This window comes from Prionailurus viverrinus, chromosome E2, assembly GCF_022837055.1.
Source record: "Prionailurus viverrinus isolate Anna chromosome E2, UM_Priviv_1.0, whole genome shotgun sequence".
NCBI classification, from domain to species: domain Eukaryota; kingdom Metazoa; phylum Chordata; class Mammalia; order Carnivora; family Felidae; genus Prionailurus; species Prionailurus viverrinus.
Genome location: NC_062575.1, coordinates 48,341,524 through 48,368,792, shown reverse-complemented (window position 1 = coordinate 48,368,792; position 27,269 = coordinate 48,341,524). Strand labels below are relative to the sequence as shown.

At 40.8% G+C, this 27,269-nt stretch overlaps 1 protein-coding gene across 1 annotated transcript in view; it reads left to right on the top strand.

Moving 5' to 3' along the window:
* LOC125152908 (zinc finger protein 780B-like) overlaps positions 1-26,947 on the top strand; it is a 45,994-nt gene extending 19,047 nt beyond the window's left edge. Inside the window, 6 exon segments of the mRNA XM_047835525.1 lie at positions 8,340-8,412; positions 11,568-11,622; positions 11,874-12,006; positions 13,617-13,715; positions 22,952-25,740; positions 25,742-26,947. Coding sequence (XP_047691481.1) covers positions 11,587-11,622; positions 11,874-12,006; positions 13,617-13,715; positions 22,952-25,740; positions 25,742-25,837 — 3,153 coding nt within the window. The 5' untranslated portion in view covers positions 8,340-8,412; positions 11,568-11,586 and the 3' untranslated portion in view covers positions 25,838-26,947.
* The last annotated feature ends 322 nt before the right edge of the window (positions 26,948-27,269 follow it).

The window sequence follows — 27,269 nt, the reverse complement described above, 5'->3', positions numbered from 1 at the left end:
TGTACCTTCTCCCATTCTTTCTTATTCATGTATATTATAAATAGAATTTCTTCTTTTTGGGGAGCGGGGGCACCAAATTACTTAATTGAAGGAATGGTACAAATGAAAGAAGTTAAGTAGATGTTTTGGCAGAATTTCTTAATTTTAAAGTAGTCTGTTGTATTATTTTTCCCTTTAAGTTTGTGCCTTTGGTTTCCTGTTGAGTAAATCTTTGCATACTCCAAGGTCATGATCATAGTCTTATCTGCTTCCATGTAAAACTTTTCTTGTTTATGCATATATATATATATATATATGTATATATATATATATATATGACATGTGTGGTCTCATTGTTGTGGATGAGGTAGACATCAAAGACTTTCTTTTCTTATGGATACCCAACCCCTCCAAGCACCATTTTTGTACCCCCAGTGCACTTCCATGTCTCTTCTGTCATAAATCAAGTGGAATATACTTGCAGGTAAGTTCGTAGACTTCTCCACTCTTTTCCATTGCTCTATTTGTCTATCCTTGTACCGCAGTCGTGCTATCGTAATTATAGTGGCTTTGTAATAGGCCCTCCAGCTTTGTTCTTTTTCTTCAGTTTTGCCTTGGCCATTCTTTGCTCTTTTCGTTTCCACATACATTTTTAGAATCAGCTTATAGATCTTCACGAATAATCCTGCTGGAATTTTGCCTGGGGTTGCATTGATGTATATGTCGATTTAGGAGAATTGACGTTCTAAAATGGAGATTTCAATCCATAAACATAGTATACCCCCCATTTATTTGGTTCTTAGTTCATTTTTCTCAGGAATGGTTTGTGGTTTTCAATGTGGAAGTCTTACACATTATTATTTTCCTAGATATTTGACTTTTTGATGCTATCTTAAATGGCATAACTTTTTTAAGAAGATATTTTAAAGGTCATCTCTAAACCCAATGTAGGGCTCAAACTTACAACCCTGAGATCAAGAGTCACATACTCCACTGACTGAGCCAGTCAAGCACTCCTAAATGGCATCACTTTTAAAGTTTCTTTGTTGGTAGTATTTAGAAAGTACATAGAAATAAAATCAGCTTTGAATCTGAATCCAGCAACATTGCTAAATTATGGTATGTACCTTTAGATTCCATTTTATTTTCCATGTGCATCACCATGTTATCTGTGAATAATAACAGGTTTATTTATTTTCACCCAATCTGTCTTTTATACATGTGTCTTGCCTTAAATGCATTGGATAGAACCTCAACAAAGTGATGAGGGTGGGCATACTTGCTTAATTCTGATCTTAGTGGGGAAAGCTTTCAATTTTTTACCCTTAATTATAATAATTCATCATTAATTGTGATTTGCTGTAGAAATTTTATTTTTTTAAAGTTTATTCATTTTTGAGAGAGTTGAAATCAAGAGTCAGATGCTTAACCAACTGAGCCATCCAGGCACCCCTGCTGCTGTAGAAATTTTAGATGTTATTGTAAGAATAAGGAACTTTTCTTCTCTTCTTAGTTTGCTAAGGATTTTACATTTTTAAATTTCTTGAACAAACCCTATTCGGTTTTGATATGTTTTTAATTTTTTTGTGATTTATTGGGATTTCTTTTTTTCTTAAATGTGTATTTATATTTGCGAGAGAGATGGGGGGCAGAGAGACAGGGAGACAGAGGATCCAAATCAGGCGCTGCACTGACAGCAGAGAGCCCCGTGTGGGGCTCAAACTCATGAACTGTGAGATCATGACTTGAGTTGAAGTCAGACACCTAACTGACTGAGTCACCCAAGCACCGCAATTTATTGGTATTTCTTTTTTATATATATTTAATTTTTTAATGTTTATTTATTTGAGAGAGAGAGAGCATGAGTAGGGTAGGGACAGAGAAAGAGACACACACACATAGAATCCAAAACAGGCTCCAGGCTCTGAGCTGTCAGCACAGAGCCCAACACGGGGCTTGAACCCATGAACTGTGAGATCATAACCTGAGCCGAAGTTGGACACTTAACTGACTGAGCCACGTAGGCACCCATTATTGGTATTTCTATAAGGATTTTTACATCGGTTTACGAAGTGCAATAAAAACCTTCCTGCTTAGATTTCAGTCTCCAAATCTCATGAAACTAGAAAAGGGCTATTACATCAAGCCTAAACAAATTAGAAGGAAAGAAATAATAAAGGGCAGAAATCAGTGAAGTAGAAACAAATGTACAATAGAGAAAAACTACATCAAAAATCTTACTACTTATGAAATTGGTTAGTGCAAGACAAAAAGAGAGGAAACACAAATGAACAATATCAGGAATGAAAAAAGAGGCATTAATATAGATTATACAGACATTAAAAATGTAAGGTATTATGAAAAATGTTAAGGTGGTAAATTGGACAAGCTGGTGAAATAGACAAATTCATTGAAAAAACTTTGCAAATTCACTAGTGGAAGAAGAAACAGAAAATCTGAGTAGTCTGTTTAAAATTTTATCATATCTTGGGGCGCATGGGTGGTTCAGCTAAGCGACTGACTCTTAATTTCGGCTCAGGTCATAATCTCATGGTTGATGAGTTCAAGCACCGCACTGGGCTCTGCACTGACAGCACGGAGTCTGCTTGGGATTCTGCCTCCCTCTCTCTCTGCTCCTCCCCATCTGCTGTCTATTTCTCTCTCAAAATAAATAAAAATAAACTTAAAGAAAAAAAAAAGGATCGTATCTCATGGTTCTTGGAATCAATCCCTGCCATCAGGCTTGTGCCCACAGCATGGAACCTGCTTGGGGTGTTCTCCCTCCTCTCTCTCTCTCTCTCTGCCCCTCCCCCAACTCATGCCCCCCCCTTTCAAAATAAATAAACTTAAAACAATAAAAGTTTATCATAAAGAAAACCCTATGCCTAAACACAATGGAAGAAATTGCATCAATCTTGCAAAAATTCCCGCAGAAAACATAAAAGGGGAACACTTCCCAACTTTTTTGTGTGTGTCTGGAATAAACTTGATTCTGAAATCTCATGAGGATATTAAAGAAAACAATATAGACCAAGCTGTCATAATCACAGATGCAAAAATATTTAACAAAATATTAGCAAATCAAATCCAGTGATATATAAACGGATATTACATCATGAGCAAATGAGGTTTGTTCCAGGAATGAAATGTATTTTGAACATTCAATGCATTTTACCACACTAATGAAGAAAAACAAAAATTATACAATCCTCTTGGTAAGTAAAAAAGTAAAGAACATTTGACAATACGCAAGACCCATTTATGATGAAACCTGTAGAAAACTGAAACCAGAGGGCAACTTCCTGAGTCTGTTGAGGGGTATCTCTTCACGTCCCCACCCCCACCCCGCCAAACAAATCAACAAACACCATACTCAATATCAAAATGTTTAAATGATCCCCCTAACATTAGGATTAAAACAAAGATGTCTGCTGTTACAACCTCTATTTGAAATTTTACTGGAGGTCCTAGCTATTGAAATAAGGTGAGAAAAAGAAGTAAAAGACATACGAATTAGAAAAGACTGAAACTGTTATTACTTGCAAATCATATACTTGCTTTGGGTTTTCTAGGTACACAATCCACATAAATTTAGAATTCATGGATTTAGCAATGTTGTTATGTATATGTCAATAAATAAAAGCTTATTGTACTTCTATATACCTGCAATAAGTAAGAAATAGAAGACATCATACCATTTACATTAAAATACGACAAATACCTTAGAATGAATCTAACAAAATGAACAAGTCCACTACACTGAAAACCACAAGATTCCTGTAAGAAATTAAAGCCCTAAATAAGAAAGAATATAACATTCATGGACTAGAAGGCTCAATATTGTAAGTATATAAAAATTTCTCCAAATGTGTTTAATGCAGTACTGATTAAAAATTACAGAAAATTTTGTGGAAATTGACAAGCTGATTCTACAACTGCATTCTGAAAATGCAAAGGGCCCAAAATCACCAAGGTAAATTTACAGAAGAATAATAAAGCTGGAGGACTTTTGCTGCCATTTTTAAAGATCTGTTATAGAGCTACAGTGTTTAAGACAGTGAGATACCAACGCAAGGACAAATGGAGCAGTGCAACAGAACAGAGTCCAGTAATAGGCTCATACATATGTGGTGACTTGATTTTATGACAATCTACTGCAATGCAATGATGCTGCCCCAAATCAACTCCAGATAGTTGGAGACTCTGCAATGTAAAATAAAAATTTTAGAGGGAACGGAGAATACCTTCTTGACCTTGGAAGACACAAAGATATTTTCAACAGGACACAGGAAACATTAACCATAAAATTAAAATATTGCAAGTTGTAATATATTAAAATCAAGAACAGTTTTCATCAAATAACATTAAGGGAGTGAAAAATCAACTCAAAGAATGAGAGAAGATATTTTCAATAGATATTATATATATATATATATATATATATATATCTGATATGGGATTTATATCCACAATATATGAAAAAAACTTCTAAAAGTCAGTAAGAAAAATACATCTCAAAAGAAAAAAGGGGCAAAAAATGCGATAAGCCACTTCACTAAAGAGGACATTCTACAGGTCAGTAAACACGGGAAAAGTTGTTCAAAGAGACTGCCACTCACACATCAGAATGGCTACACTGAGAAAGAAAGAAAATGCCAAGTACTGACGTGGATGAAAAACAATGGGAACTCCTCTGTACTTTCTTTAAGAGTGTGAATTAGTACAATTACTTTAAAAAACTTTATTGAGGTATGATCAACAGGTAAAAAGCTGCACATATTTAATGTATACAACTCTACGAGTTTGAGGATAAGTATACATCTGTGAAACCATCACCATCATCAGAGTCATAGACATATCCGTCACCTACCAAGTTTCATCCTGCATTATTATTATTATTTTTTTATTTTTTTAACGTTTATTTATTTTTGAGACAGAGAGAGATAGAGCATGAACAGGGGAGGAGCAGAGAGAGAGGGAGACACAGAATCTGAAACAGGCTCCAGGCTCTGAGCCGTCAGCACAGAGCCCAACGCGGGCTCGAACTCACAGACCCTGAGATCATGACCTGAGCCGAAGTCGGACACTTAACCGACCGAGCCACCCAGGAGCCCCATTATTATTATTATTACACTCAAGATCTACCATCTTAGCAAGTTTTTTTTTTTTTTTTAAATTTTTTTTTTCAACATTTATTTATTTTTTGGGACAGAGAGAGACAGAGCATGAACGGGGGAGGGGCAGAGAGAGAGGGAGACACAGAATCGGAAACAGGCTCCAGGCTCTGAGCCATCAGCCCAGAGCCTGACGCGGGGCTCGAACTCACAGACCGCGAGATCATGACCTGGCTGAAGTCGGACGCTTAACCGACTGCGCCACCCAGGCGCCCCAGCAAGTTTTAAATATACACCACAGTATTGTTAGCTATAGGCAGTATGCTGTATACATTTCCAAGGTTATATTTATCAGTAATATTTAATGATATTAATTCTTGATAATTAATCTTGCATGACTGTAACTTTGTACCGCTTGACCATCGCCTCCCTGTTTCCCCCTCCCCAAGCCCCTGGCAACCACAATTTTACTCTCTGCATCTATGATTTTCTTTACTATTTTCAATTCCAGATATAAGTAAGACAATATTCGTCTTTCTCTGTCTTATTTCACTTAGCATAATTTCCTCCAGGTTTATCCATGTTGTCACAAATGGCAGGATTTCCTTCTTTTTATTTATTTATTTATTTTTTAATTTTTTTTCAACGTTTATTTATTTTTGGGACAGAGAGAGACAGAGCATGAACCGGGGAGGGGCAGAGAGAGAGGGAGACACAGAATCGGAAACAGGCTCCAGGCTCTGAGCCATCAGCCCAGAGCCCGAGGCGGGGCTCGAACTCACAGACCACGAGATTGTGACCTGGCTGAAGTCGGACGCTTAACCAACTGCGCCACCCAGGCGCCCCTAGGATTTCCTTCTTTTTAAAGGATGAATGATATTCCATTGTATATATATGTCACACTGAACATCCCTCCACTCTGTTTTCCACAGTGACTGCACACTGGAAATTTACATTTCCACCAGCAGTGCACAAAGATTCCCTCTTCTCCACATCTTCACTAACACTTATTATCTTTTCTTCTCTTAATAATAGCCATTCTAACAGATGTGAGGTAATATCTCATTGGGTTCTGATTTGCATTTCCCTGATGATTAGTGGTGTTGAGCATCCTTTCATGTACCTGTTGATCATTTATATGCCTTCTTTGAGAAATGTCTATTCAGGTCCTTTGTCCATTTTTAAATCAAATATATATATATATATATATATATATATATATATATATATTTGAGCTATTGAATTATAGGAGTTATTTTTTTTGGATATTGACCCTGTATTATAATATGGTTTACAAATAGTTTTTCCCAATCTGTAGTTTGCCTTTTCATTTTGTTGATTGTTTCTTTTGCTATGAAGAAGCTTTTGAGTTTAAATTAGTCCCACTTTTTTATTTTGCTTTTGTTGCTTGTGCTTTTGGTGTTATAGCCGAGAAATCATTGTCATGACCAATACCGAGGAGCTTTTTCTCTGTTTTCTTCTAGGGTTTTGTGATTTTAGGTCTTATGTTTAATTCTTTAATCCATTTTGAGTTGATTTTAATTCTTTTGCATATGGATATCCTGTTTTCCCAGCACCATTTATCCAAGAAACTATCCTTCTCCCCTTATGTACTCTTGGCTCCCTTGTTGAAGATTGTATACGTATGGGTTTATTTCTGGGCTCTCTATTCTGTTCCATTGATCTATGTTCGGTTTTTATCAGCACCATAGTGTTTGATTACTATGGCTTTATAATATAATTTGAAGTAAGGAAGTGTGATGTCTCCAACTTTACTCTTTTTGCTCAAGATTGCTTTGGCTATTCAAAGTCTTTTGTGCTTCCATATGAATTGTAGGATTTTTTTTTTCCTATTTTTTGTGAAAAACGCCACTGGAACATTGTTAGGGACTCCATCCAATGTGTAGATCACTTTGGGTGGTATGGACATTTTAACAATATTAATTCTTCTAATCCAGGAACATGGGATGTCCTTCCATTTATTTTTTGTGTCTTCTTCAATTTCTTTCATCAAGTGTAGCTTATGCACCTCCTTAGTTAAATTTGTTCCTAAGTTTGTATTGTTTTTAATGCTATTGTGAATGGGATTTTTTTTCTTAATTTGTTTTTCAGTTTGTGGTTAGCGTACAGAAACATAATCAAGTTTTGTATGTAGATTTTGTATCCTGCAACTTTACTAAACCCATTTATTCTGAGTTTTTTGGTGGAGTCTTTTGGGTTTTCCATATATAATATTCCACCTTCTTTAATAGTTGTGTTCATTTGCATTCTTCTCCATTAAGAGAAAAGTAAGTTACACCGACGGTCTAAGAAACAGCAATACTCTTTCCACGCGAATCCTCACTCAGCAGCACCCTGCGGCTGCGCACTCAGGAAGACTGGAACTCCCACAAATCACTGGGCACCCTTAGGGGCGGGCCCAGGTTGCCTGCCGGGATCAATCCATCCGCCCAACCCTAGGCTTCTGAGGCATTTCCTCTTTGGGACTGCATTTCCCAGCGGCCCCTACGCCGAGTTAGCGGCCACTTCCGGCATGCAGGGGTCGTTGTCCTGGTAGGGTGAGGCCTTAAGGTGGAGGAAGAAACCAGTGGCTGCCTGTGCTCATCAGGACCCCAGCCGGAGGGACTGCCAGTGTGGGTGGGCAGAGAGAGGACCTCAGGACAGGGCGCTGACAGGCACGCGAAGGAGCCTCGGCGGCCCGTGTGCGAGCGTGCAGCGAGGAGGGGGATTGTGCGAGCGCGAGTGGCGGACGAGGAATGTGGGAGTCTGTGCTTGGGGGCGCGCCTTGTGCTGCGCTGAGGGGAGAGGGGGCGTGTGGACACTGAGCAGTGCTTTGCTGTGGAGGTGTGTGTGTCAGTGGGACCATTGGCCCGCTGCTTCCTTCGTCTTCTCTCCCAGCCACGTGGCTGCAGCAGAGCAGTGGCCCCTGTAGGGAGGTCAGATACTGAGCCTAGAATGGAAGTTTCCTCGGGAGAGTCCAGACCTGGACCTGGGATGGGAATATTAGAGCTGGAAGTGCCTCTCTGGGGCCCCCACGAGGGCAGCTACTTGCTGAGACCCACCGCATTCTCCGAGTTCTGTCCCCAGGAACCAGCTTCGAACTCGGGGACTGATTCCTCCTTTTACTTCCGCCCCTTTTTGTGCGAAGTAAGGGAGGTGTGGCCCTGGAGTGTGCTCTCAGATTTAGTCTGCGCTCCCAAGAAAAGCCTGGGTTTTCATACTTTCCATCTCCTTCTCCTTCCCCAGAGTCATTACCATTATCCCAAAGAAGGAGCCCCAGGAGGATGAGAGTATTATTGCTGTACATCTAAAGTCAAGGGTGAGTTCGAGATTTGTTTTGCTTAAGAAAAAAAAGGTGGTTGTTTTTTTTTTTTTTTGGTTTTTTTTTTTTTTTTTTTTTTGGTTTTTTTTTTTTTGGTTTTAGAATATATAGGTTCCAGTAAACTTTCAGGAAATGTAGGGGAGACGTGCAAATTGATACCCCGCCATTTGGTTCCCCATTGCCCTCACTTCTTCACTTAATACTCACTTAGCCATTGGGTAAATTTTTCACATCTTCTTGGGCACTCTGTTTTTCTAAGATGACACGGAAATAAGCCTCCAGCGATTGATGTTAAAGCTTTATTTTCGGGACTCCGATTTGGTAAGAAAGAGATCAGTGTTTAAGTGGAACCACACACCTAATATCTTTTGCTCTTTAAGGGCCTGCTTTTCAACGCAAGGGCAGAACAGAGATCGTTAGCTTATTTCATTCTGTATGTGAGGCTTTCAGAAATGGGAGAAGTGATAGCAACAGGAGGTGGTATCAGTAAGAGCCAGGATTTTTCTAGCAAGTTCCATCAGTTGAAATTTGCATTGCTGGCCACATCTCGTGGAAGTTTGGCAGCTTGAGTTGTGTTTGGGGCTTCTTTTTGTGTGGACCTTGGGAAGCAGTGTAGTGTGGTTGAAACTAAGGGCTGTGGATCCAGAGTGCCTGGGTTGGAATATTGGTTCGCTTCCTGGCTGTCTCAGGTTTGTAATGAATGTTAAATGAGTTAATGTGTGGGGCGCCTGGGTGGCTCAGTCAGTTGAGTGTCCGACTTTGGCTCAGGTCATGATCTCCTGGTCAGTGAGTTCGAGCCCCGTGTCGGGCTCTGTGCTGACAGCTCAGAGCCTGCTTTGGATTCTGTCTCCCTCTCTTTCTGCCCCTCCCCTGTTCACGCTCTGTTCTCTCTATCTCATTAAAAATGAATAAATGTTAAAAAAAAAAAAAAGCTGTTTTAAGTGAGTTAATGTGTATAAAGCCCCTTGGACCAGTGCCAGGCATACAGCAAGTGCTTGATATGTTTTAGCTCTTGTTTATGCATGGTCATTTTACCTCATTCCTCTCACCATCTATACAACAGGGACATTAGGAATATGTGACATATGGGGGCACCTGGGTGGCTCAGTCAGTTAAGCATCCAACTTCGGCTCGGGTCATGATCTTGCAGTCTGAGTTTGAGCCCTGCATTGGGCTCTGTGCTGACAGCTCAGAGCCTGGAGCCTGCTTCGGATTCTGTGTCTCCCTCTCTCTCTGCCCCTCCTCTGCTTGTGCTCTGCCTCAAAAATAAATAAACATTAAAAAAAAATTAAAAAAGAAAAAAGAATTACATTCTCCAGGCTAGGCTCTGAATGTTTCAGGGTAGCATTCTAAGAAAGAGCAGGCCTTACGCCACATTTTATTATATGATTTACACGAGAAAAAGGCAAACAGTAGAGTTTCTTTAACAAATGTAATCTTTATCCTCAATAATAATGTTGGCACATATCAAGCAGTTCACGTGCGTCATTGTGCGTTTTCATTGAATTTTCCTAGTATTCTTCCTGACGACCCTCTGTGCTCCTTACTCTATTCCTGTTTTACTAATGAGGAGACAGAGGCACTCAGAGGTTAATTGTTTTAGTTCAGATTAATATCCTGAATATGAAAGTAAAACTTGTGAGTTCTTTTTACTAATGACAGGATACTATGTTTGAAATTAGATATACTTTTTTTTCCCCCTAAAGTTTATTGATTTATTTTGAGAGAGACAGAGACAGGACGAGTAGGGGCGGGTTAGAGAGAGAGGGAGAGAGAGAATCCCAAGCAGGTGCCATGCTGTCAGTGCAGAGCCCGATGGAGGGCTCGAACCCACGAAGCCGTGATATCATGACCTGAGCCGAAACCAAGAGTCAGATGCTTAACTGACTGAGCCACCCAGGCACCCTAAATGTTTATTTATTTTGAGAGAGAGAGAGCGTGAGCTAGCGAGCATGAGTGGGGGGAGGGGCAGAGGGAGAGAGAGAGAATTCCAAAATAGCTCTTTGCTCTCAGCATGGAGTCTGACGCAGGGCTTGATCTCACGAACTGTGAGATCATGCCCTGCGCCAAAATCGAGTCGGTCACTCAACCAAATGAGCCACGCAGGCACCCCTACACACACATATATTTTACAGACATAGTCATATTCTGCATCCTATTCTGTAACCTGATTTTTCTTACTTGGTATTCCATTACGTGGATGCCCTGCTGTATTTAACCAGTTGGCTTTGTTGGACTTAGAAAACCGAACACTGCCGAGCAGTTCCATCTACATCCTTTCCAGTTTTCATGCCTTGCCCCACTTCTCCCAATCCTGAGTTCACAGAGAGGTTCTGATTTGGATAATGTGACCCCTTCTTAGTCCTGAAAGGTGGGACCAAGGGAGGAGAATCTGCACAGAGTGGGATGAGTAGCCCAGTCGTCCTAGGCCTAGTCACATATCCAGAGAACGGAGGATCCCTCTTGTTGAGATATTTTGGAGGACAATGTGTTCCTTGTGGCTTGAGGGGAGAGCTTGATTTTGTCCAGACTCCTCACATTTGATGCCAATTTGTATGGCGGACGGGAGAGAGGGAAAAGGAGAGTGTGTGAAGCAGAGAGGGACAGAAGAGGGATTTTAGGAAGTAATTGGAACATAGAAATGGAAGAACATATTGTATTGTTTTTATTTTTTTAATGTTTATTTTTGAGAGAGTGACAGAGAGAGAGTGAGTTGGGGAGGGGCAGAGACAGAGGGAGACACAGAATCCGAAGCAGGCTCCAGGCTCTGAGCTGTCAGCACAGAGCCCGACGCGGGGCTCCAACCCACAAACCGCGAGATTATGACCTGAGCCAAAGTCGGACACTCAGCCGACTGAGCCACCCAGGCGCCCCTATTTTTTTTATTAAGTTTATTTATTTGGAGAGAGAGAGAGAGAGAAAGAGGCAGGGAGGGGCAGAGAGAGAATCCCAAGCAGGCTCCCCATTGTCAGCACAGAGCCCAATATGGGGCTCAGAGTCACGAACCGTGAGATCATGACCTGAGCCGAACCCAAAAGTAAGACGCTTAACTGACTGAGCCACTCAGGCTCCCCAAAAAGATTGTTGTATTAATTTAAGTCACTTAGCACCAAGGCACAGCTTGGCTTAAGCCCTTCTCTTATTCTCTCTAGGAGTGGAAGCGTGAGGAAAATGGACCAATTTTGTCATTCTAAAAACATGGGCTATGTAAGTTGGTATCTCCTTTCCTTGAAATATGACTTTACATTTACTTTATCCATTGCAGATGTGCCGGGGTAAGTAGGTTATCCCACGGCACACAAGAAGTTTGCTCTGTAGCAGCGGGAGGCCACAAGAACTTGCAGGCACCCTGCACAGTTCCCAGTCACTCCTTTCCTGCAGTGTGGTTCTTCTCCCCCCTCTCTGTTCCCCTTGAAATAGTTTCCTTCGGTTTCACCATGATGCATGTGTGTGTGTAGTTTCAGGGCTCTGTGTCATTCAGGGACGTGGCCATCAGCTTCTCCCAGGAAGAGTGGGTGTGTCTGGACCCTGCTCAGAGGGCTTTGTACAGGGACGTGATGTTGGAGAACTATAGCCACCTGCTCTCACTGGGTAAGACTATTTCCCCCGATGTTAATTAATTTGAGAGATTAATTCGTTTTGCAATAAAATTAGTATTGAGCAATTGTAATTATTAATAAATTGTTAGTGTCTGTTCTCTGGAATATCAGCTTTCTTCACCATGAATTTCAGGACTGTGTTTTAAGAAATAGATGTGTTCTGGGGTGCCTGGGTGGCTCAGTCGGTTAAGTGGCCGACTCCGGCTCAAGTCATGATCTCACGGTCTGTGAGTTTGAGCCCTGCGTCAGGCTCTGTGCTGGCAGTTCAGAGCCTGGAGCCTGCTTCGGATTCTGTGTCTCCCTCTCTGTCTCTGCCCCTCCCCCCTCCTGCTCTGTCTCTCTCTGTCTCTGAAAAATGAATAAACCTTAAAAAAAATTAAAAAAAAAATAGATGTGTTCAGGGCTGCCTGGGTGGCTCAGGTGGTTAAGTGTCCAACTTCTGCTCAGGACATGATCTCACGGTTCTTGAGTTTGAGCCCCACATCAGGCTTCGCGCTTCAGATTCTCTGTCTCCCTCTCTTTCTGCCCCTGTCCACCTTGCACACTCTCTCTCAAAAAATAAATAAATAAACATTAAAAAAAAAAAAGCCAAGTTCCTTCTTGTTCCCAAAGGAAATAGTTTGGGATTTGTTGGGTTGAAAATGGGCATGTGCATGAAATGCCTGCGTCTTGCCCACCCCTCTGAACTTTCTCCCTTATGCCTGCCCTCTCTGTCACTGCCCCTTTCTTAATGACCAAGGGACAGAATTAGGAATCTTGGGAATGTACTGTATGTTCAGTCTCTAAGACAGGTTTCATATTGTGTTTGATCTCAGAATTACTGTAGATGTTCTGGGTTGTTGTTTTTTTCTGACCCACTTGAAAGAAGAACAGTGTTTTGAGTTTTTCTATCAAAAGAGCCTCTATGATTTATGTGGTATTGATTGGATCAACCAAATTCATTTAAAACCAAAGCGGACACATTCCATTTCCTTTAACAGACATTCCTTTACTCGCTTTGTAGTTTCAGGCTGTAAAGTTTGTATTTTCACAAAATGAACATACTAAGAACGAACTAGAATGTTAAGGAGGCAAAAGAAAGAACAACAATAAAAATACTATTAACTTTGTAGTACTATATGCTAGGCAATGTTGGAAGTGTTTTACATATACTAAATAATTTTAATACCAACCCTATAAAGTAGGTATTATTATCATCCCCATTTTAGAGATGGGAAAACTGATGGACACAGGGCTTGCCTGGGGTCCTGTTGCTACTGGGTATCAGGACAGGGTTTTCACCAGGCAGTCTGGCTTGAAGGTTCATGTTCTCAGCTACTGAATTGTACTTCCTCTCAAAGGACAGACCCTATGTGAGTTTAAGTGATGTAAGTCCTAAATAAATAAATAAATAAATAAATGACGTAAGTCCTTTGTCTAACCTAGCTGCTCTCATACAATCTTCTCAACCCTTCTCTGAAGTCTTTTCTTAATATCATTTTGACTTTTAAATTATTACAAATTTAACCAGGTCTTAACCAAAGTTCTGTTTTGTGGGGTTTTGTATATTTAAAAAATTCTTTTTCTATACCATGCATCATTTTTTTTTTTTTTTTTTTTAAGCAGGAAGGTCCATTTCTAAGCCAGATGTGATTACCTTACTGGAGCAAGAGAAAGAGCCTTGGGTGGTTGTGAGGAAAGAAACAAGTGGATGGTACCCAGGTGAGTAGGGGAGAAGCCGGCAGAGAGGGTCAGGAGTCAGGAGAGGGTCAGAGATGACTCACACCCCTGAGATGTGGTTTGGAAAATTCCTTCAGAGACCCAAGACCTGTTAGATAAAGATGCCTGAGACCCGGGAAGGAAGTAAAGCTCACAGCGTGGGCTCTCCAAGGAACTTCATCTGTTGCCAGTCACCTCTCATTTTTGTTCTCTTATTTCCTCCCCTTTCAGCGGAGTGAGTACCTGTTTTCTTTCCCAGTGTGACCTTTTAACATGTATTTTGCATCCAGCTGTTTTCCAGCTCTACTTTTGCATTTAAATTTCTACATGTGTTTTCAGTGTCTAAAAAATGCATTCATATATTCAGCAAAGATTTATCGAGTGTCCACTCCCAGCAGAGCACTGCTCAGCATTGTGTGTACAGTGAAATGAACATGACTGATAAGAGTCCCTGCTCTTGTGGACTTTACCTGCAGTTGGCAAGACGTGGGTTAAACAAGCCCATGAGCAAATCTGTAATGTCAGGAATCATGCTGTGCAGACAAGTATATAGGAGTAATGGGGTAGGAATGACAGGGCTCGGTGGAGGGGGGGGCGCTGGGTGGCTCAGTTGGTTAAGTGTCTGACTCTTGATTTCAGCATAGGTCATGATCTCATGGTTTGTGAGTTCAGGCCCAGCATCGGGCTCTAAACTGACAGTGGGAGCCTGCTTGGGCTGCTCCCTCTCCCTCTCTCTCTCTCTGCCCCTACCCTGCTTGCTCTCTCTGTCTCTCAAAGATAAATAAATCGGGGTACCTGGGTGGCTCAGTCAGTTGAGCATCCGACTTCAGCTCAGGTCACGATCTTGAGGTTCCTGAGTTTGAGCCCCACGTCGGACTCGCTTCTGTCAGCTCAGAGCCCATTTCAGATCCTCTATTCCCTCTCTCTGCCCTTCCCCAGCTGGCACTCTCTCAAAAATAAATAAAAAACATTAAAACTAATTAAAAATAAATAAATAAACTTAAAAAAAAAAAAGAAAGAATAACAGGGCTTGGGTGCTTAGAGCGCATGTCCTGAAGTAGGCACGCTTGCACAGAACTGTGAAGGAAAGGTTCGGGCCACAAATATGGGACAGAGCATTCTGTCTGCTCAGACTAAGCGGGAGACACAGAGGCCCTGAGACAGAAGTGATTTCTGTGTGACTGGGAGCTGTAAGAAGGTTAGAACAGAATATGGGAAGGATGGTAGGAAGGGCGGTCTGGGAGTTAGGCCGGGACCAGATCATACGAGGTCCTGATTGTTATTGTGAGGAGTATAGAATGTTTTCCCAAGAGTTACTTACGGTCATCTTCTGATCTGTATTGAAAGTTTTCCTCATTTCTTACTCTTTAAACAAAGCATGACAAGAATACAGAAGACCACATAAAACAAAGAATTGCATGATTAGTTGTTTTAAGATATACACATATGAAACACCAGGTTGTGAGTTAGGATTTTGCCAGCTGTCCCGGAAGTCTGTTGTGTGTCTGTTCGCACTCACAAACCTTTCCTTCCCTGAAGGAGAGTTTTTCTCTAGAGGTTTATTGTCTGAGTGAGCATCTCCAGTCTGATTTTGTTTGGCCTTTTGTTTTAAAAAGTCTTAAGTCTCTTTCAAATTAAACGTTCTTGATTTTGTTGTTAACAGTTTTTTCTTGATTAAGTCAGATCATTTGTCCTGTAGTTTCACACCATCTGGATTTTGCTGATTGCATCTTGGTGATATGGAGGAACATGTTCCACTGTCTCCTATTTCCTGTAAAATGATAGTTGAGTCTAGAAGCTTAATCAAACTTTTGAGGGAATTTTTTTTTTTTGGCAAAACTGTTTTCCTAGATGATGGTAATATTCTTCAGTCCATCGGCATGTGGTATCTGGGTTTCTTGTTTTAATGATGTTAGCAGTCATTGATAGTCAGTTACTATGTCCCTTAATTCACTAGAGGTTGTAAATTGGTGATATTATAATTCTGTCATTTATTCTTTATTAGCTAGAATGCATCTGTAAAAAGAAATATCACCTTATTTACTACTTGGTTACTCAGTTATACAGATCAAATAGAAAATTGAAGATAGTGGGGCGCCTGGGTGGCTCAGTCGATTGACCAGCCGACTTCAGCTCAGGTCATGATCTCATAGTTCGTGGGTTCGAGCCCTATGTTGAGCTCTGTGCTGACAACTCAGAGCCTAAAGCCTGCTTCAGATTCGGTGTCTCACTCTCTCTCTGCCCCATCCCCCTCTCCCTCTGTCTCTCTCTCAAAAATAAATAAGTGTTTAACAAAATTAAAAATATATATAATAGCAATCTCACATTTAAAAAAAATTAAAGGTATTCTTTTCCTTTGTTCACTAACTTTCTAAATAATGAGTTGGTTTCCTAGCGTCCTTTCAAAGGTAACTCCTTTTTTATGATGATTAGGAATACATGGGATTATAATATTTGATGTACTTCCCTCTGTTGTTACTATGTTTGCTGACTCAAATTGTCCCGTCAATTGGCCAGTGCGAACCTCTTCGAGTTGGCTCTGGAGCCCTTTTAACATGACCCTGGTGGCCTTTGAGAGACTCCTTCCTGTCTAATAAGACAGCCTGTTTCTAGGCTTGTCTTGTACATTTCCCCCACCCCCCCCCTTTTTTTCCCCTCAAAAAAGCCCTGCTTTTTTTAATGGAAAATAGTCAATATAAATAGTCAATATAAACCCTGCTATTTTTATTATTATTTTTTTTTATGGTTAGGTTTCTTCAGTCCCTTTTTATCTAAAGAGGTTTTGTGCCTTAAAATTTATTTTAATTTTTTTTACTTTGGTTTTTCTCTCTCACTCTTCTTTGGAGTCTAAGTACAGGCTAGTTTACTTAAAGCATGGCATTCTGAATTCATGTGCTTTAAAGATTTTTCTCATGATTTGCTTCCGAAGGCTTCACAGTGGATTCCAATAGCATCATGTGAAGAATCACATCACATCCAGTCTCTTTAGAGATTGCTGTGGTTTTGGTCAACCAAATATGGCTTTCCATTTCTAAAGGAATGAATAATCTCTGAGTTGAGCTTCAGCAGGATTTTAGTGGCCAGAGACTGTAGTAAATGATTTCACTCATTTAAAATATGTCGAGACTGCTTTATTTTATAACCCAATATATGGTCAGTTTTTATAAATGTTCTGTGTGATTGACAAAGGAATGTGTATTTGTAGTCTCAAGTTTGTTTTGTGTGTGTTTTTTTAAATGTTTATTTTTGAGAGAGAGAGAGAGTGTGTGTGTGTGTGTGAGCAGGGGAGGGGCAGAGAGAGAGAGGGAGACACAATCTGAAGCAGGCTCTAGGCTCAGAACTGTCAACAGAGAGCCCAACATGGGGCTCAAACCCATGAACCGCGAGATCATGACCTGAGCTGAAGTCAGATGCTCAACCGACTGAGCCACCCAGGCGCCCCATGTTGGAGCTATTTTCTTTGAAATGTGGTCAGTGGCACTCACTTCATAGTTGTTTTGTTTTGTTCTGTTTTTAATGTTTCTTTTTGAGAGAGAGAGAGAGTGTGAGTAATTGAGGGGCAGAGAGAGAGGCAGACACAGAATCCGAAGCAGGCTTCCGGCTCCCAGCTGTCCATATATTGGGTTATACTGACCATATATCGGGTTATAAAATAAAGCAGTCTTGAGTCAGCACAGAGCCCCACGTGGGACTGGAACTCAAGAACCATGAGATCATAACCTGAGCTGAAGTCAGATGCATAACTGACTGAGCCACCCATGTGCCCCTTACTTTGTAGTTTTAAGTTTTGTGGCCTAACATGTGATCTGTTCTGGAGAATGTTGCATGGGCACTTGAAAAGAATGTGTGTTCTGCTGTTCTGGGATGGAATGTTCTGAATGTATGTGTCATTCAAAGCCACTGTTTCCTTGTTGAATTTCTGCCTGGATGATCTATCCATTGATATGAGTGAGGTGTTAAAATCCCTAATTTTTTTTTTTATTTTTTAGAGAGAGAGAGCATGAGTGGGGGAGAGGGACAGAGGGAGAGAGAGAGAATTTTAAGTAGGCTCCACACTCAGCGCAGAGCCTGCTGTGGGGCTCAATCCCACAATCCTGGTATCATGACCTGAGCCAAAATCAAGAGTTGGATGCTCAACCAACTTAGCCACCCAGGCGCCCCACCTACTATTACTGCATTATTGTCAGTTTCTTCCTTTATGTCTGTAAACAGTGGCTTTATGTATTTAGGTGTTTCCATGTTGGGTGGATAAATATTTACAATTACTATATACTATTGTTGGATTGTCCTCTTTATCATTATGTAGTGTCATTCTTTGTCTCTTGTTACAGTCTTTACGTTAAAGTCTATTTTGTCCAATATAAGTATTGCTACCACAGCTTTCTTTTTGCTTCTATTTGCATGGTAGATGATTTTCTATGCATTCACTTTCAATCTTTATGTGTCTTTATGTCTGATATGAGTTTCTTCTAGGCAGTATGTAGATGGGTCTTGCTTTTTTATCCATTCAGTTATTGTAGGTCTTTTGATTGGAGCATTTAGTCCATTCACACTTGAAGTAATTATTGATAGGTATGTAGTTATTGCCAGTTTGTTACTTGTTTTATGGTTGTGTTTATAGTTCTCTCTTCCTTTCTTCTCTTGCTGTCTTCCTTTGTGGTTTGATGGCTTTCTTTAATGTTATATTTGGATTTTTTTCTCTTTATCTTCTATCTATTATAGGTTTTTGTTTTGTGGTTACCATCAGGGTCATATACAACATCTTGGGTTGCCTGGGTGGCTCAGTTGATTAAACAGCCAACTTTGGCTCAGGTCATGATCTCACAGTTGGTGGGTTTGAGCCCCATGTCGGGCTCTGTGCCGACAGTTCAGAGCCTGGAGCCTGCTTCGGATTCTGTATTTCCCTCCCTCTCTGTCCCTCCCCTGCTCATGCTCTGTCTCTCTGTCTCTCAAAAATGAATAAATATTAAAAAAAATTTTTTTAGATAACATCTTATGTGTATAGCAGTCTATATTAAGTTGATGGTTGCTAAAGTTTGAGTCCATTCTAAAAGAACTAAAGTTTTATTCCCCCCATTCTGTTTTATGTATATGATGTCATACTTTACATCTTTTTATTTTGTGAATCCCTTGGCTGATTTTTATAGATATAATTGATTTTTCTGCTTTTGTGTTTTAACCTTCATATTGGTTTTATAAGTGATTAATCTACTACTTTTATTATATGTTTGCATTTACCTGTGAATTTTTTTCCTTTCTTAACTTTCTTATTCCATTAAAAAAAATTTTTTTTTTTTTTAATTTTTTTTTTCAACGTTTATTTATTTTTGGGACAGAGAGACACAGAGCATGAACGGGGGAGGGGCAGAGAGAGAGGGAGACACAGAATCGGAAACAGGCTCCAGGCTCTGAGCCATCAGCCCAGAGCCTGACGCGGGGCTCGAACTCACAGACCGCGAGATCGTGACCTGGCTGAAGTCGGACGCTTAACCGACTGCGCCACCCAGGCGCCCCTAAAAAAATTTTTTTAATGTTTATTAATTTTTGAGAGAGAGAGTTTGAGCAGGGGAGGGCAGATAGAGAGGGAGACACAGAATCTGAAGCAGGCTCCAGGCTCTGAGCTATCAGCACAGAGCCTGATGTGGGGCTTAAACTCATGAACCATGAGATCATGACCTGAAATTGAAATCGGATGCTCAACCAATTAAACCACCCAGATGCCCCAGTAACTTTCTTATTCCTAATTATGGTCTATTCTTTCCATTCAAAGAATGCCCTTTAATGTTTCTTGTAAGGCTGGTTTAAATGGTAATGAGCTCCTTTAACTTGTTTGTATGGGAGACTCTATCTCTCCTATTCTGAATGATAGCTTTGCTGGGTAGAGTATTCTTGGTTGCAGGTTTTTTTCCTTTCAGTACTTTGAATATATCATAGCCCTCCCTTCTGGCCTGTAAAGTTTCTGCTAAAAATCAACAGAATAGCCTTAAAGGGTGTCTCTTCTATATAACATTTATTTTTCTCTTGCTGCTTTCAAAATTCTCCCTCTGTTACTACTTTTTTACTGTTTTGATTACTGTGTGTCTTGATGTGGACTTCCTGGTGTTAATTTTATTGGGAGTTCTCTATGCCTTCTGGATCTGGATGTCTGTTTCCTTCCTCAGATTAGGAACATTTTCAGCTATTATTTCTTCAAATAAATGTTCTGCCCCCTTTTCTCTCTCTTCTCCTTCTGGAATCCCTATAATGTGAATGTTATTATTCTTGATGATGTTGCTGAGTTTTCTGTATCTATTCTCATTTTTTATTCTTTTTATTTTTTGCTGTTCAGCTTGATTGCTTTTCACTACACTGTCTTCCAGGTCGCTGATCTGTTCTTCAGCTTCTTCTAATATGCTCTTGAGTCCCTCAGTGTTGTTTTGTTTTGTTTTGTTTTGTTTTTAAAAATTTTTTTTCAACGTTTATTTATTTTTGGGACAGAGAGAGACAGAGCATGAACGGGGGAGGGGCAGAGAGAGAGGGAGACACAGAATCGGAAACAGGCTCCAGGCTCTGAGCCATCAGCCCAGAGCCTGACGCGGGGCTCGAACTCACGGACCGCGAGATCGTGACCCGGCTGAAGTCGGACGCTTAACCGACTGCGCCACCCAGGCGCCCCTGTTTTGTTTTTTTTTAATCTCCGTCATTGAGTTCTTCATCTCTGAGTGGTTCTTTTTTGTATTTACTGTTTGTTTTTGAAGGCCTCACTGAGATCATGCACTTTTTTCTCAAGTCAGGTGAATATTTTTATGACCATTGCTTTGCATTCTTTATCAGGCACATTGCTTATCTCCATTTCATTTAGCTTTTTTGCTGTGATTTTGTCCTGTTCTTTCATTTGGGACATATTCCTCTGTCTTCTCATTTTATATAACTCTGTGTATTTGCTTCTGTATATTAGGAGAGTCAGTTACAGCTCCTGATCTTAAAAGTAGTGGCCTTAGGAAGAAGAGAAGTCCCATGGTGCCCTGCAGTGCAGGGCCCCCTGTTCACTAGGTCCATATGCTTTTCAGCCTCTGCCTCACTGTTGTGGCAGAGCCTCCTCTGTCAGTCCATTGGCCTCAGTGCCCCACTTTGCCTGTTTTGGACAAGATTTGATCTCGGTGTTGTTAAGGGGTAGTCTGGGGCCTCCAGCGGCTTATAGTGTGGTGGTGTCAGCAGTTAGACTAGATGCCTGCTCTCAGCCTGTCTGCTGGGGCTGTAGTTGAACCAACCTGCAAGGCACCCTCTATGCCTTGTCCCCTGAGAGGCTTTCCCTGGGGGGCAGGGCCGGCAGTCAGACCAGATGCCTGCCCCCAGTCCATCTGCCAGGGCTGCGGTCACACTATTGCTAGCTATGAGGTTCAGTTGCCAGAACCGCGGGCATACCCGTGTGTGGGGGGGTGGGGGGGTGGGGGGGGGGTGTGGTTATCTTTCCCCCTCCCCAGAGCAGGAGTCACTTTGGAGTGGGGTGGGTTTGATGGGGCAGATCCACAGGAGAATGTGGAGGTGGGGCATGCAGTGCTAGCAAGGTCGGTGTTGTGTGTTTGCACTGGTTCCCTGAAGCTCCCAACTATCTAGGCAAGTGTTGGTGGCACAGGGAATGGTTCCTGCCAGCTCTTTTGTTGTTGGAGAAGTTTCTTAAGGATCCCTGCACCTCCAGCACACATTCTGAGATTGGTAAATAAATGTTTTTCATATATACCGCAGGCACTTTTCAAACTGCCGCTTCTGTGTTGTATCTTAGCAGGTTGTTTGTTAATGCTGGCTCTTTAAGGATGGGGACTCAAATTTCCCGTCAACCTCTGGCTTTCCCAGAACTAAGCCTGCTGATTTTTAAAGTACCTAGAGTTAAGTACAGTCAGTTTACCCACTGATTGTAAAAACTTGTGAAGTTAAGCCCCACTGGTTTTCTTTCTTTTCTTTTCTTTTTTTAAAAATATTTATTTTTGAGAGATAGAGCATGTAAGTTCGAGAGGGGCAGAGAGAGGGAGGGACAGAGGATTAGAAGCAGCTTCTGTGCTGACAATAGATAGTCCAATGTGGGGCTTGAACTCACCAGCCATGAGATCATGACCTAAGCTGAAGTTGGACGCTCAATCAGCTGAGCCACCCAGGCACCCCTGTACTTAAATGTTTTGAATGGTTTGCCTTTACTCTTACAATAAAATCCAAAACCCTTGCCACAGATAATGAGACCACCTATGAAGCCACTGCCATCCTTTGGATCCTGTCTCTACCACACTGCCTTCTTTCAGCGCTTAGAACATGATAGAACCTTTTTTCAATAACTTCATGCTTCACTTAGACTGTTTTCATCATACGAGAGTCCTGTGGCCTGAGGTGCTTGTAGGAGACACCATTTTCATTTTTTAAGACTCAAATGAAGGGGCGCCTGGGTGGCTCAGTCAGTTAAGTGTCCGACCTTGGCTCAGGTCATGATTTGTGGTTCGTGGGTTTGACCCCTGTGTCAGGCTCTGTGCTGACAGCTCAGAGCCTGGAGCCTGCTTGGGATTCTGTGTCTCCCTCTCTCTCTTCCCCTATCCCCCCAAAAATAAATAACATTAAAAAAAAAACAGTTTAAGTACAGACCCTTAAACTTTGATTTGCATCAGAATTATCTGATAGAGATGTTAAAAATACAGCATTGTAGGACTTATTCCTAAAAATTCCAATTCTGTGCATCTGAGTTGCTTGAATATCAGTTTTTGTAACAAACCTACCAAAGGATTTTGACTTAATACCTAAATTTCACAGTTAATCTCTTCTCTATTATGAGTATCACCATCTTATTTACATAAACTTTCTTCATTTTTGGAGCTTTTCTTATCATTTTTCAAATTCTCTGAAAGTATATTATATGTACTTTCAATATATATCTTTTTTATTTTTCTTGCTCTATATATTGTTAGAGTTATGTATTCTTTTTTAAAAAAATTTTTAAATGTCATTCATTTTTTGAGAGAGAGACAGAGCGCAGGTTGGGGAGGGGCAAAGAGAGAGGGAGACACAGAATCCAAAGCAGGCTCCAGGCTCTGAGCTGTCAGCAGAGCCTGACGCAGGGCTTGAACCCACGAACCGGGAGATCATGACCTGAGGCAAAGTCGGATGCTTACCGGACTGAGCCACCCAGATGCCCCTAGAGTTATGTATTCTTTAATGGATTTTGTACATGTGTATATACAGGCAAATAAAAATGTGTTTGCTTTCTCCTTTTCTTTCAGATTTGGGGTCAAATTATGGAGCTAAGAAGTTATCTCCAGAAAATGATATTTACGAAACAAATTTGCCCAAACAGAGTATAACGCAAATAAGTAAAACCCCTGGCCTCAAGGCCTCCAATTGTAGAAATGACTCAAAATGCAGAAATAGATTTAGGGGACGACAGAGACATCAAGAGGGGCATATCAGTCAAAAGATAATAAGCTATGAAAAAATGCATACTTATACTCATCATATTTCTCTTATTCACAATACAGATAAGCCATATGAATGTAAGGAGTGTGGGAAGTACTTTAGTCGTGGTTCAAATCTTATTCAGCATCAGAGTATTCATACGGGAGAGAAACCCTACAAATGTAAGGAATGTGGGAAGGCCTTTCGACTTCTTATCCAGCTTACTCGCCATCAGAAATTTCATAGTGGTGAAAAACCCTTTAAATGTAAGCAATGTGGGAAAGCTTTTAGTCTTCCCACCCAGCTCAATCGCCATGAGAACATTCATACAGGTGAGAAACCATTTGAGTGTAAGGCATGTGGTAAGTCCTTTAATCGTAGCTCAAACCTTGTTCAACATCAGAGTATTCATACGGGTGCAAAACCCTATGAATGTAAAGAGTGTGGGAAAGGCTTTAATCGTGGTTCAAACCTTATTCAGCACCAGAAAATTCATTCTAGTGAGAAACCCTTTGAGTGTAAGGAGTGTGGGAAGGCCTTTAAATATCATTACCAACTTACTGAACATTGTCGAATTCATACTGGTGAGAAACCCTTTGAATGTAAAGAATGTGGGAAGGCCTTTTGTCTTCCAGTAGAGCTTGCTAGACATCAGAACTTTCATACTGGTGGGAAACCATTTACATGTAAGGAATGTGGCAAGGCCTTCAGTCGTGGCTCGAATCTTGTCCAACATCAGAGTATTCATACTGGTGAGAAACCCTATGGATGTAAGGAGTGTGGGAAGGCTTTTAGACTTCACCTACAACTTTCTCGACATCAGAAAACGCATACTGGTGAAAAACCATTTGAATGTAAAGAATGCGGGACAGCCTTCCAATATCAGTACCAACTTATTGAGCATCAGCGAATTCACACAGGTGTGAAACCTTATGAATGTAAGGAATGTGGGAAATTGTTTCGTCGTGGTTCAAACCTCATTCAACATCGGAGTGTTCATACTGGAAAGAAACCTTTTGAATGTAAGGAATGTGGGAAGGCCTTTAGACTCCATATACAACTTACTCGACATGAGAAATTTCATACCGGTGAGAAGCCCTTTGAATGTGGAAAATGTGGGAAAGCCTTTAGTCTTCTCACCCAGCTTCATCGCCATGAGAACATTCATACAGGTGAGAAACCATTTGAATGTAAAGAATGTGGGAAGTCCTTTAATCGTGTCTCAAACCTTGTTCAACATCAGAGTATTCATGCTGGCGTGAAACCCTATGAATGTAAAGAGTGTGGGAAGGGCTTTAATCGTGGTTCAAACCTTATTCAGCATCAGAAAACTCATTCTAGTGAGAAACCCTTTGAGTGTAAGGAGTGCGGGAAGGCCTTTAGGTATCATTACCGACTTATTGAACATCATAGAATGCATACTGGGGAGAAACCCTTTGAATGTAAAGAATGTGGGAAGGCCTTTACTCTTCTGACACAGCTTACTCGACATCGGAACATTCATACTGGTGAGAAACCATTTAAATGTAAGGAATGTGGCAAGGCCTTCAATCGTGGTTCAAATCTTGTTCAACATCAGAGTATTCATACTGGCGAGAAACCCTACGGATGCAAGGAGTGTGGAAAGGCTTTTAGACTTCACCTACAACTTTCTCGACATCAGAAAACGCACGCTGGTGAGAAACCATTTGAATGTAAGGAATGTGGGGCAGCCTTTAGACATCAGTACCAAGTTATTGAACATCAGCGAATTCATACAGGTGTGAAACCCTATGAATGTAAGGAATGTGCAAAGAGCTTTAGTCGTGGTACAGACCTTAGAGTACATCAGAGAATTCACACTGGTGAGAAACCCTTTGAATGTAAGGAATGTGGGAAGGCCTTTCGACATCATTATCAGTTTCTTGGACATTCCAGAATTCATACTGGTGAGAACCCCTATGAATGTAAGGAATGTGGGAAATGCTTTATTTGCAGTAGTGAACTTAGAGTACATCAGAGAATTCATACTGGTGAGAAACCGTATCAGTGTAAGGAATGTGGGAAGGCCTTCAGTCGTAGCTCAAACCTTATTCAACATGTTAAAATTCATACTGGTGAGAAGCCCTATGAATGTAAGGAATGTGAAAAGGCCTTTAGCAATAATTATGAACTTACTGTACATCAGAGAATTCATACTGGTGAGAAACCTTATGAATGTAAGGAATGTGGGAAAACTTTTAGACTTAGTTCAGTCTTTACTGCCCATCAGAGAATTCATACAGGTATGAAACCCTATGAATGTAAAGAATGTGGAAAGAGCTTTAGTTGTAGCTCAAACCTTATTCAACATGAGAGGATTCATACTGGTGAAAAACCTTATGAATGTAAGGAATGTGGGAAGGCCTTTAGACTTAGGTCAGTGTTTATTGCCCATCAGAGAATTCATACAGGTCTGAAACCCTATGAGTGTAAAGAATGTGGGAAAGCCTTTACTGTGACTGGTCAGCTGACCCGACATCAGAAAATTCATAATCGTCAGAAGTCCTATGAATATAAGGAATGCGGGAAAAAAACCTTCCCTGGTTATGAACAGCTTACTCATCATCAGAGAGTTCACAGTGGCAAGAAACCCTATGGATATAAAAGAATGTGGGAAGACCTTCCATCATGGACTGAGATTTGCTCAACAGCACAGTATTCCTACTGGTGAGGAACTCCTTGAGTATAAGTAATGTGGAAGGATTGACAGTCACAGCAAACACTTTAGAGTAGAGAAGACATTCTGATGAGGGAGTCTTTAAATGTAAGAAATACAGGGTGGCCGTCGTGTTCATTGTTTACTAATCATGAAAGATATTTTACTACGTATGTTAATTTCATGCATTTAGAAAAGCCTTCAAACTCCAACTGGAGAAAAACTATTCTTGGAACAAATATAAGCTACATCTACCTGAGGCATGTGCTTTATTTCCATTTCACTACCTATGTGACATTAGACTAGGTGTCTAGCCTCTTTTTGCATCATTTATAATGGCAATGGTAGTGAGTACTAGTGCAATTATAGGAATAAATGTGTTACAGTACACAGAAAATCCTTGAAAAAGTATTTGGCACATGCTTGTGCTCATAAAGGATAGCTTTTGCATTGTTCCATTAGCATTACTGTTACTGAGGACAGGAAAAGTGTATTGTGAATCATTTAGAAAAACCTCATCCATTCACCATTAAGTTTTAAATAACTTCCGTATAAAATTTCATGGGAGGTAAATAACACGTGAGGATTTTCATTAAGAGCTCATCCCTTGGGGCGCCTGGGTGGCGCAGCCGGTTAAGCGTCGGACTTCAGCCAGGTCACGATCTCGCGGTCTGTGAGTTCGAGCCCCGCGTCGGACTCTGGGCTGATGGCTCAGGGCCTGGAGCCTGTTTCCGATTCTGTGTCTCCCTCTCTCTCTGCCCCTCCCCCGTTCATGCTCTGTCTCTCTCTGTCCCAAAAATAAATAAACGTTGAAAAAAAAAATTTAAAGAGCTCATCCCTTAAGTTACATCAGAAAGTTAATTTTGGAAAGAAACCCTATGGATTTCGTGCGTGAGGAGATATTGAGAAAACAGCTGTTGAAGAATCAGGGAGAGTTTTTGAAGTGATTTGTCTATAAAAGGCAACAGGCAGAAAATGTATAATTTATATTCTCTGTCCAGAAGTTAAGATAAATATTAGTGAAAGAATAGCAAAATAAAAGCTATCCATGGGGCGCCTGGGTGGCGCAGTCGGTTAAGCGTCCGACTTCAGCCAGGTCACGATCTCGCGGTCCGTGAGTTCGAGCCCCGCGTCAGGCTCTGGGCTGATGGCTTGGAGCCTGGAGCCTGTTTCCGATTCTGTGTCTCCCTCTCTCTGTGCCCCTACCCCGTTCATGCTCTGTCTCTCTCTGTCCCAAAAATAAATAAAAACGTTAAAAAAAAAATTTTAAAAAAAAAGCTATCCATTTATGTTATCCAACTCTTTATCATGAAAATTGCTACACATATGAAAAAGATGAAAGAATAAACACCTATATACCCCTTCTAGATTCAGAGTTGTTAACAATTTGACATTTATTTTTCTGTATATTTTATGTTGTGCCATTGAGAATATGTTTTAGACATCATGTACTTTACCCCTTATTACAT